General features: G+C 29.8%; 1 protein-coding gene across 8 annotated transcripts in view; it reads right to left on the bottom strand.

The window, feature by feature from the left end:
• LOC127705389 (lipoxygenase homology domain-containing protein 1-like) overlaps positions 1 to 12,464 on the bottom strand; it is a 75,398-nt gene that overhangs the window by 52,114 nt on the left and 10,820 nt on the right. For 7 of the 8 annotated variants that reach the window (XM_052209706.1, XM_052209701.1, XM_052209720.1 and 4 more), the window contains exons 7-19: positions 11,041 to 11,192; positions 10,547 to 10,625; positions 10,195 to 10,273; positions 9,330 to 9,420; positions 8,868 to 8,997; positions 8,419 to 8,522; positions 7,828 to 8,004; positions 7,321 to 7,536; positions 6,586 to 6,763; positions 5,588 to 5,695; positions 5,120 to 5,158; positions 1,059 to 1,219; positions 238 to 460 (exon numbers count right to left, since the gene is read on the bottom strand). In XM_052209706.1, the coding sequence (XP_052065666.1) occupies positions 238 to 460; positions 1,059 to 1,219; positions 5,120 to 5,158; positions 5,588 to 5,695; positions 6,586 to 6,763; positions 7,321 to 7,536; positions 7,828 to 8,004; positions 8,419 to 8,522; positions 8,868 to 8,997; positions 9,330 to 9,420; positions 10,195 to 10,273; positions 10,547 to 10,625; positions 11,041 to 11,192 (1,737 nt within the window). The remainder of the gene's footprint in view (positions 1 to 237; positions 461 to 1,058; positions 1,220 to 5,119; positions 5,159 to 5,587; positions 5,696 to 6,585; positions 6,764 to 7,320; positions 7,537 to 7,827; positions 8,005 to 8,418; positions 8,523 to 8,867; positions 8,998 to 9,329; positions 9,421 to 10,194; positions 10,274 to 10,546; positions 10,626 to 11,040; positions 11,193 to 12,464) is intronic. The other variant, XM_052209744.1, reaches the window with a different exon arrangement.

Here is a 12,464-nt window from a genome sequence, read left to right as displayed (position 1 = left end):
AACCCGCTATACGGTATATCTTTGTCTCAGGATTTTTTTTCAACACATAGAATCAACTAAGATGTCTTCTAGTAGAAAACATCGATTTGTTTTAATTAGCCATTATTGACATTTATGCATTAGAACCCACATGAGAAAATATCTGATTAAAAGACGTATTTTACAACACTTTCTTAAAAAATTTGAATAGTAGCATCAAGTAATAATGTCATATATAATTCTATTACAATATCTTACATGGCAAAACTGGTTCCCCATTTTTCCTGACTGGTTGTTCCCTCATAGTTTCCCTATCTTCCTGTACTTTCGACAACCATTTACTGAATGGGAACACAAGTGTTTCGTTGGTGTTGAGATCTATCATTTTGACATCTTTGACTTTCCATGACGGATCAGCTGAACTTCTTGGTATCAGTTCAAGTCTTATCTTGTAAATATTTCCAACTTTTGATAAATTGGCCTAAAAACAGATAATAAAAATTAACAGATCAGTTTAATACATATCTGTTCAGTAATTGACCATGTGATGGCTAAAAACAATGGGATATAAAAATAAAATGTATCCCTTATTTTCAGTTAAATTTGGAATGCCAAACAAGAGAAAAATATTTAGCAAATTATAATAGAAAATTATTTTTGCTTGTGGCTTGTAAAAATATATTGATGTCAAACATTCATGACATTCTCTAACATTTTCATGAAGTTAAAACACGTTGTCAGAGATTTTCTGCAAATACAACCTTGATTTTAAGGGTAACACTGCCAAAAGTATAAAAAAAAATGTAAGTAATAAAGGCACAGAACATGATTTTAAGGGTATATTCACATTTCAATGTTATGAATGAAAATTGTCCTCTTCAAATGAACTAGTCTATATAAAGTAATAATGAAATACAATATACCATCAAAAATAGTTTCCTGAAAAGGAAACACAATAAAGATCATAAAAAATCAGAGATAATTTGAAATATATTTGATTATAGGGCCAATTTTACCATGATATTGCACCATATCCTTTATTCATAATAAATTAATTTAAAACTTCAAGAATGGCTTACCCTAAACTCATCATTATTTCCTGCTGTAAATATTTTCTTGCCTGGTGGTGCTCCCAGTAAGATAGATCCTGATGTACCTAAATCTCCATAAACCACCAAGGCAACATCAGCATTCTCATCCAGAGATTCCAGTGTTGACACTTGTATACTCCAATCACCATCTATAATCATAAGTTGTTACTTATCATTATATATACTATATTTCATTTGCATACTCAAATTACCATCTGTAATCATAAGTTGTTACTTATCATAACATATACTACAATATTATACTCAAATTACCATCTGTAATCAAAATTTGCTACATAGGATATCACAAACTATAACATTTCATTTTACCAAAATTAATACAACTTAAATAGTAGAAAATATGTTCTGCTTATTTTTTTGTGTAAAATAAGGGTCTTTCAGGTACCTTACAAATCTAATTGCTCATTGTTCAATTTTCTTTTAAACATAAGTTATAAAGTTAAACTGAATAAGAGAGCATCATCAGAAAATCTCATGAATTAAATGCATATCAAAAACTGTAATTGTTTTTTCTTTCACAATCAAGCCATAATGATAACAAGAGATCATATAATGCTCAATATCCTAAGGACTGGAAATCTTGGATACCAAAAAATCTGAGCAATAGACCAGTCAAATAAATTTGTATTACAATTTCTAGGTCTATTACTTATAGAATAACTAATCGAAGAATTCAAATAGAGAAAAATATTCAACGAGTGACTGAACAACACATTAATTCAAGAATGCGCGTAGCGCATGAGTTAATTATCAGTGTTGTTCGGTCACGCCTTGAATATTTTTCGAAATTTGAATTCTTTGATTAGTCATTCTTTTTATTACATTGGCAAATGGTCTTTTTTCTGAAATTAAACTAGAATATGCAAGGAACATTATCTTTTTCTAAGCATTCACAATTTGTTTTGATCCGACTTCATGACAACGCCTATTGTTGTATGACGTCAGAGGAGTGAAATAACCACGTTTATTTCACATGTGAAATTAGCGGTTTTTATTTCACTGGGAAATCAATGTAATTCATTGCAACCGATGTAATAATTATTAACAAAAATACATAAGAGACAAATATTATATGTATTGTATGTGTGACCTTATCATAAAATAGTTATTGTTGATGCCACTGATACAAGAATTGGGACACATTAGTCTCTCCTCCATGCTTTTCATTACAAGTGAGACAAAAGAAAATTAATCAAACAGAAGTTATAAAAATAAAGTAATTAATTCTAAGACATTCATTATTTTCAAAATTAATCTACTGTTAAACAGTCTGAAGTGAAAATCAACAAATTAATTATTAATATTTTAAAATCACAGATGTTAAAGTGATCAAACTATTTATAAGATGCAAAAATGTGTGTGTTTTTCAAATAATACATGCTATCCAAACATGCATGCATTCCACTCAGCATGCAAAACAATCAATAAGATTAACATATGTATATTACACAAACAAAAGCATATGTATGATTATATGTTAGGAACCTGATGTTAACATCTAAACAACACATACAACAGAAGAAATTATGGAAAATAGTTTTCAGTAGAATTCCTGTAACAGAGATCATGGTCACAACTTGTATGCAGTATTATTTACTAAGCAATCTTCCTTGAGGCTTACTTTACATAATCTGATGCTATCTTACCAGTGGTAACCACGTTGCATTTTGTTATTTGTAAATTCTCATTCTATGTCACTGTGAAAATAATTGAATTCTGTGTTATAGTTAGAGGAAAAGTCATTGGTTTCTGGCTTTTATAATAACAGAACCATCTGAAAGCTTATGTTCAATTTAATATTAAACAAGATTGCACATGCTGTCTTGCTTAGTATACTCGAACTCCTACTTAAAAGTATCTGAAAACAGGAAGAGGGCGCCTGAAAGATACGAAAAGCACCCACACATAACAACTAATCAGTATTGAGCTGCTGACCAAGAATGAAGTTGTTCTCTTCAAAACTACTCAAGAAACTTGCGATAAAAAATTTCAAGTCCATTCAAAACATTGAAAAGTTCTGAGTATCAGCAAACAGGAAGAAGGTGTCTAATAGATCCAAAAAGTGCTCAAACTTTAAACTTATTACTGTTAAGCTGTTGACCAAATATGAATTCATTCTGTTAAGCAGCACCTGAGAAAGTGATGCAGAAATATTTTTTTGACGAATTCAAGGACTAGGTGAATGCAATACAGCCTTCACTTAAAGAGTGGTGGTATAATAATAATTCTGTGGTTTACATTAACTACACAATCAACAAAACAAAAATGCCTTATGAAAAAGTATTTGCAAAGTATGGAGAAAGTTTCTTATAATTTTCTATAAAAACTTTTCAAGCCGAATATAATTTCATAGCTATGAGTAATCAAGTGTCAGCATACTAATTGAATTCCCTTATCAGTCAATATACAATCAGTTTTTGAGTAAACAATGAGGAGACTTTATAAGAGCAAACATGATAACCACACAAATGTGAGTAATTTGTGAGACAGGACTTAGTAACAAGGTCATATGTACAAACATGCTGAGAGGTTCAAACGGGGGAAATTGTAAATTGTATACCCAGATTACTGAAAACAGAAAGTTAAAATGTTATTATCAATTATGGCACTCCAAGACACTACAAAATTAGCAAAACAAAGCTTATTTTATACAAATCAAAACATAATGTTGTACATCCAAAATTACTTTAGTTTCAACTTCATTTTCAAAGTCTGATTAGGCACATTAAAATTGTCTATCAATTTCCTGGTTATGTGTTATGCAATTCAATTTGTTATTGATATCAAGGATTTATATAGTAATTAATATATATCTATAAATCCTTGATATTATATCAGCTACCAATTAAAAACTTTGGTGATATTGAAAATATATTTTTTTGCTGATAATTAAAATCTAAATTTTAATATATTTAATCATTCTTGAAGAAACCGTTGGAATTTATTCCAATAAAATTGTTTTAATGATTCAGCAATTGTTAGTTTCTTACTGCAACCCGGATTTCCAAAAGGATCCTATTTTGTAGATTAATTCAACATGTTTGAAACAGAAACTGAAGTATTTGTGGAAGTACAACAATTGTTACATAACTCAAGTTTCAGCAATGTTGAATATTTTTTCAACATTCTTTCTATCAATTCTTTGTTGGGTAAGTGCTAGAGTAAATTCAAAATCAAACAAGCATATGAATTGGGATAATTTCCCTTGGATATAAAAATACCAAACTTTTATAAGATAACCTATTGGCAAAAAAAATATTTATCTTTTGATTAAGGTTGGAATGCTAAGTAAAGCGACAATATTTGATCTTAAAAAGACCATTTAATTGAAATAAATTCTTCACAGAAAAGACTGCTAAGAAAATTTGACAGTATTTCTTTCAGAGGAGTCGATACAAGTTACATTGTATTGTCATTTAATGGAATGTTTCATATGTTGTAGATCTAGATGAAACCTCTGAAAAATCACAGTAAATTAAGACTACCTTACTAGTTTTTAAGAAAAAACCAGATCAGAAATTATAATTTTTATATATTCTTAAAAGAAAAAACTTTAAAAATGTGCACTAAATTTCTTTACTATTAAGCACCTCATATTTTGCTGGTGAATTGTTTTACAACATTCAACAATGTCTCCCACTAAAAAAGCATTTTAATGACAACAGCAAAATCAATACCATATATTTCTCTCCTTATTCATTTGAAGAAAACAAGATTCTATTGTAACTTATATAATTGGTCATTTTGCACTATATCCCATTTCCAAATTTTACCATGAGAAGGTTCCTTTTAAACTTCATCATAAAAAAAAGCAGGAAAAGACTTAATTTTGAGCTTTTGTCTTCCTAAAAGCAGATGTTTCCCTGAAACTGTAATGACCCCACTTAATAGCCATCTCAATATGTTGTGAATTTCTAGCACTAACACACTTTAAAGAAATTTGGATATGAGCTGCAACAAGCTATTCACTTGAGTTAGGTATAGTATGAATTAGATTAGAAATAAAACAACAACGATCCTAAACTCACCTCCAAACAATGACGTGTCCATATCATCAGTCACATATACTATATATAAAACCATCAAATGTTAATACATGAGTACCCAAAACTATCTATCCATATTTCATATTAAAATGTTAATAACATTTCACTGTTTTATGGCTGAATGGTGTATGCCAGTTTCCTTTTTAAAACTTTATATCAAGATTTATAAAAAAAAAGTTTGGGTACTCAAAAACTGGTACTCCAAACAACTAACCTATTCATGTATAACTATGCACCATTTGCCCCTAATGTTAAAAAGCTCACCTCATTAAAAAGGTTTACAAACACAATATTCAAAACAAACACATAACAAAAAGTGAGACTCTCATCTTACTTCTCCACTTGTCAGTCCTTATCAGTGATTACAAATATACATTACAGAACCATTTCCAATCATACATGTGCAGAGTTCTACCATATATCCCATACATCATAATAATATTTACAAACCTGCAAAATCTTTCTTGATCGGTTCTGGTTTAGTTTTAACTGGTGTTTCTTCTCTTCCCATTTCTTCTTCTTCTATAAGCTCTGTACTCTTACTCTTAGGGACACCAACTGAAGATAAATGAATCTTACTGAAGTCAGCATTCATAGGAACAAAAGAAGATGAGTCAATGAGACAGCAAGCCAAAGACAAAAATATTCACAAGGCCATTATTAATCTTACTGATGTCAAAGTCTTCTAAACAGCAGTCTGAATTAGTCTGACATAAAACAGATATCAGCAGTCTGAATTCCTCTGTCAGACATAAAACTGGAATCAGCAGTCTGAATAAGTCTGACATAAAACTGATATCAAAAGTCAAAATAGGTCGGACATAAAACTCAATATCTTTTTACTACTGTTTTACAAGTTAAAATGTTTATTGTTATCTAAAATGTATGTAGTGTTTATAAATGGCTTTATAACAAGAGAAATATTGCTCAATATAGATATCCCTGCTATAAGTATGTGTGTGTAAACAGAAAGTTGGTGAGCGATGGATGTGGACATGCATCAAACTGTATAGTATGCACACATGAGGCTTGATACCAATTTCGGAAACTCTGATTTGTAGTTGCTGAGAAAAATGCAACAAAATTTTCATGGGAAGATCTGATGGATGTACAGATTTAAAGCAGTCAACCCCCCTCCTTTGGATCATGGGCATGAATACTGGTCGATGAAGCTGCCATATTTGTGGTTTGAATGATATATACAGGCATGTAGTTTGGCCAAAATGCTTGTTTATTTAAAATAGCTAATAAAGAATTCATGCTTCCCCATGCTAGTAAGACTAAGTTATTTTTTTCATTTTTTTTCTCTGAGTGTGGGTGTATGTATGTGTGTTTAACTTTGTAATTTATCAGGTTCTTCTTTCAATATGGTCTATACTCATACATTCTTAAAAAAAATATGAGCATAACAAGATGCTTTCTAGGATTTTTTTTGTAAGTTAACTTACATTCAATAACTTCAGGAAACAAACTGGTATTTCTTACTCCAGTATCAACTGTAGGCCACACCCTACCATCTGGCTTCATCCCTAGATACAAGCCTCTCTGTGAAGCAGATTGTAAACTGATGCTGCCTTCTTCTGGATGTTTTTCTACTATGAAATGTGATGCTTCATCTCTGCTACCCTATAAAAAAAGAAAAACATTTATTCATAAAGCTATTCTAAATATTAACAGATCTTTTTACTCATTTTTCTTCAGCTATTGTAAAGTGTTATTATATTCCACAGTTGCCAGTTTGGCTAATTTAGAACATCATGACAAATAAAGTATTAATTACATTTTTATTATAGCAATTAAAAAGGGTGAAATAGGTTTAACTGATTGTGAACAAGAAATTTCAGGACTTGTGTTTTTTTTTTTTTTACTTTTGACCAAAGATTGAACCTAATGTAAATAAATGTGAGTTACAAAGAGGAAAAAACATTAATTAATTCTACTCTCGATTTCAATTTTATAGTCTTTGGTTTGACCCTGTCTTGGATTGATCCATCGACCTCACACACTCAAAACAAGCAAGGTACTGACAGTTTGCGTCATGGAAACAGCTGCCAAACAATTCAAATATAATACACCAATGGCCTGCAGTTTTCAATTTGACAGACAAACTCTCTTATCATTCTAAAATGAGATCTGTATGAATGTCATGAGATAAAATTCTATCTAAATAAAAACTAACTTACCAAACAATCAATCTTTCCATCTTTCAGTCTAATATATTTGCCAGGATGTGCTATACTTTCAAACATCCTAACTCCACCAGTATCTACCTTGTGTACCATGAAATGAGCACCTTTATTTCTCTTGCCTGTGCCAGTCATAGTGAAGTCGGAGTTGATGTTTATACATTGAGAAGATGATGTATTTAGCATAACAGTACCTCTATGTCTAAATATACCCTGTAAATAGTTAAATAACTCTTTTAAAGTAAATTCATTTACAGGTTTCAGTTTGGGGTGTTCGGCGTTTGTATCAAAGATTTGAATATAGTATCTTTCAAAATCATGTAAATGACATTATTTTTTAAAATATCATTATTTTATATCTATTTTGTTTTGTAAAATAATATGGTAAATAATCCTGAATTCTGTTGATGAATTGATGGAAAATATTCAATGTCCTTCATCAGTTGATATGCTGAAGGTAAGTTGATTGTTTACAAAATTTACTATGCAGATCTAAAAACGTACCTTACAGTAGACAAAGAACCTTCTTGATGGCTCTTTATCAAGGATAGCTCTCACATCCAGTGGATGTCCATCCTCTCCTATTGTAACAAACTGTAATGGATTCTTCACCGACTCCAGAATCACAGATCCATCACCCTGAACCCGTATTCTAAATTCACAAAATGGACCTCCTTTACCCTGTAAATATTACAGAAATTACATTATTACTACAAATATGCTGCTCAATTTCAAATCTTATTGCTGATGCAATTATCTGTAAAGACTTAACTTCTTTGAAATGTCTCAAAATCGTAAAACAGTTTTTAATTTTGTAATATTACGATCTACTTTAACTCTCTTTATACCCCTTGCACTGTTTCAAATTGGCAAAATTGATGGTTTCCAGATGATAACATCAATTTGCTATGAGTTTTGATATGAAAAGTTTTAATTTTTTTCTATTTTTTGTGAATTGTCGTGATGGGACCTTCTGTTAGCTGTAACAACTTTTTTCGCTTATGTAATGAAGTATTAAAACCACAAATGTGATTTTGCAGCATTCAACAGAATCATACAAAATTATCACATAATAATAAATAAAATATTATTTACCAGCATTGTAATTTTCCCACTATCAATGGCAAGAAAATTATTAGGATTACGAACACTGTTAAACATCCTGATCATTGCCTTCTTTAGAGAAACATTAAATATACCTGAAAATAAAGGGAAAAAAACATTTATTTCTATGTAAAACTTTTTAAATAAACAATTAACATATGTTATTTGTTTTAAAGTATGCATTCTGTAAAAAATGTTTACATACACAGAAATACTGAATTTTCTGATTTTTTACCATACTAACTATATCTGAACATTGATCTGGATTGACATTTTACAAAAAATTGCATTAATTGATTTTAACTTAATAATATAACATTTACAGCTGCACATTTTACTTATTAATTTAATTAATAATCTTATTAATCTGACAGAAAAATAAATATATCTATCTGACTACATTAAAAAATATTCAACCAACAAAAATAAAAACATTTTACTTTCAGGGTCCATCTGAATACCAAGTCCATCAACACTCATGTCCTTTTTAGCTCTTAATGCTTTACCAGAAGCAAGAGAATAAAACTTCACTCGACAGTCCTTCTCAAACTTCCATCTTTCTTGTTCCCACTGAAACAGAACATTCAGTTTTAAAACTATCTTTAGTTTACATGTTATGACATTCAATATTTGAAAAATTTCCAATTAGCCCCTTATTCAAACATCTTCCTAAATGGACTACCCCTTCCAAACTTCTATTTTCATCCCATCAAAATTTTCTGATAAGTAACCTTCTCTTTATCAATGAACTCCTCAAAATGCTTTCTCAATTCTTCAAAAAATATCAACAGCTTAAAATGCAATCAATTAAAATTATTCATTGTCTTTTATAACAAAAAATCTTGTATATATATTTCTTTAAATTAATTGCAAGTTTTTAGCTATACAGTCTTAAATCTTACATTTCTCTTTTCTAGAATGTCATCCATGTATTCTTCTTGTATTTTTAATTCTCTGACAATCTTGCCATCATCTTCTCCTTCATCTAACCATCTATTGTAACAAAATTTAACATTTATAAAACTTCAAAATACATGTGTGAATATACAAAAATGTCTACCAGCTAAATGTCTCCATATCTCAATATGTTTTAAAGTGAAAAACCAAGTAACACAGGTTAAAAAAACCTACAACTTATTTCACAAAAAAATATTACGAGAAAAAAATACTCATAACTTGTCAATATTTTAGTTTAACTTACGCTAATTTTTTATTGTAAATTTTTTTCATGAAAAGCCACTGAACACTAGTCAAAGAATATTAACCTTTTTTGACTAAGAACTAATCCTTTCTACTGAAGCATTAAAATGAGGGAAGGTCATGTGACAAATGTCGGACAGCATATACTATCTCTTAAGCAAGTATTAAGGAACAGATCTAAACTCAAATTTAATACTGAAAAGTTTAGATATCCTTTAGTTTTTTGTGTTATACAGTTACCTTTACCTCACATCTACTTTTATCCTGTGGACAGACAATATGACTAACAACCATTTTATACATCAAATATCATTGACTTATCATGATTTACAACTTAAACTGTTTCAAACTACATCCATACTACCAAATTAACCAAAGCTGCACAAGAATGTGTTTTAGAGTAAAACAATGAAGTCAAGTGAAGACTACAGTCAAGAGAAGGAAACTGAAATAATTCAAAGGTATAATAACCTAAGTGACAAATTATCACTTTCTATTATTAGACACACATTACATTTGAAAAAAAGAATTTGTCTGGTTTACAGAATAAAATGTTGCTTTACTTACTTTCCACAGTAGAAATTGTTTTCTTCGTGTTGTCTCGTTGATTCTTTGATTGATATTTTCTCTAAATACCATCCATTACCTAAATCAAACATTATATCATTGTCAATATAAACAACTTTTCATCAATAATTAGTGTTAAAGTTCAGGAGAATGTTCACATGATAGCTACTTTATACATTGCCTGTATTAAATTATACTACTTTAAAAACTTTGAGCTGATTTACCCAAACAGCTGATACAATTAAGAATTTTTTGTGAAAACATAACAATAATAATTGCATGCTCATTGCTTAAAAGCACATAAAATTATTATGCAGGTAAGGTAAACAAATTGCCAACTAATCTTGCTTACCATTGCCTGTTCCATCATGTCCAACAATGATTCTCTTAAGATGTCCTAGAGAAACAGCTTCCACAGTAAACTTGTTTGTCTGAAAATAATTTAAAATACATGTTATCATGCTTCACACAAAATACATCAATTATACTAAATTCAAAGAATACACATATACTGTTTTATCTAAGATTTCTATGAGTAAACAAAGCAATTAATCTACACTACATGTCTACAAAGTTACATGTAAAAATCATGCGATCAATAGTGTTCAAAATTCAAACGGCCTTTGTTTTTTTTTTTTAATTTTGCAGTTATATCTACTTCTTTTTTTCGGAAGGGGGCAGGGGGATGTTAATTCTTAAAATTAAATTATATGGAAATATATCAACTTGTAACCTGCTTTTGCACAATTTTTTAAAAACTCTTAGTGAAAACAAAATTAACTGATGCATATGATCTCATAATTATATTCTTGACAAACAAAAACAATCCCTACAAGAAATACTTACTTTTCCCTTTTTAAATAAGTCTACTTTGTCTTTGGAATAGAGTTGTCTTACTCCTGTGTCTCCTCTATCACCATATATGGTAATGTAAACATTTGCATCTGTGCCAGCATTCCATAAATCACCAGTTACACATGTAACTTCATACCTTATAGCTAAAAAATAATATTAAAATTATGATTTTTAATTTTCATATCATCAAATTTAAACTATAAGGTGTGATGGACTTTAATATTTAGTTATTACTGATTTTAAAGATAAAAAAAGCTGCAAATGGCAAATTTTTTATTTTTGTTTAATGTTCTTGATCACTTAAATTTTAATGGAGCTTCAAGCATTCAATGATGAAATATTGCAGATAATTTGGTTCTTTTTGAAACAACCCAGGGCTTCCAAAAAATTTTGCCTTTTTTTACTTATCCAGATTTTAATCCCTTCAGACTTAGTAACAAAAGGCAAGCTTGGTAATCATTTGGGCGCCATGTCAATGATTGACATAGAACTATATTTAACTTCAGACTTTTGATATAAATTCGATGTTCTAACATAAACTGTTACATTGACTGTGCATCATACAAAGTGTGCAACATCAGCCTACTACTATCTGCCTTAGAACTTATGCAATATCACACTGTCAAACCTTCACTTTCATTTTCAAAAAGCACATTTTTCTAAAACCGGATGTTGACTTCACAATGGTAAAACATGGACCAGAGATGGATACGTAAAATCCCTGTACATTTTCAAAGGATAATCGAGTTTAAGTAGTTCTTTCCAAGTTATTTCTTCAAGAAAATACTTTAAATGAACCAAAAAAAAAAGTAAAAATGATATTTTTAGTATTTTGAAGAATTTGGATGCATAATTAAATCTCACACCTGTGCACACTTTATACTAGTTCAAACAATGTGGTTCAGACTATTTTTCGCTTAAAACCTTTATTGCTATCTTTATAAACAAATCATCAAATGATATTTTGATACAAATTCTGATAGTTTAAATATTTTTTACTAAATTAAATAGACGCAAACCAGTGAAATTAAAAAAAAACAAACTTTAAATAGACTGATCTATGTCTGGTACAAAAGAGTTTACCTGTTGCCAGAACAGGTAAGGTGAAATTTACCTATTCTGGCAACAGGTAAACGAATCAACCTTTATTGTAATGAGGGGTATTGAAGTAGGGCTTGTTTTAATAGTACTTATTCATCATGTCACTTTTATGGCCTGAAATGTGAGGCTGTTTAAGTCAAAAGGTCAGGTCAAAAAGATCGCATAAACTTCAATTTTTTTTTCTGAATTATGTTAAAATGGCAAACCCACATTATATCTGACGTCAGCATAAAACAAGAAAATATCAAGTTGTAGACTTTTAAAGACATATGCCAAAGGAGGATTTAACTATCGTTCCATGGCTCAGAGGTCAA

This window comes from Mytilus californianus, unplaced genomic scaffold (assembly GCF_021869535.1).
Source record: "Mytilus californianus isolate M0D057914Y unplaced genomic scaffold, xbMytCali1.0.p SCAF_1, whole genome shotgun sequence".
Lineage (NCBI taxonomy): Eukaryota > Metazoa > Mollusca > Bivalvia > Mytilida > Mytilidae > Mytilus > Mytilus californianus.
The sequence above is the reverse complement of the archived record's forward strand: the minus strand, read 5'-3'. Positions and strand labels throughout refer to the sequence as shown.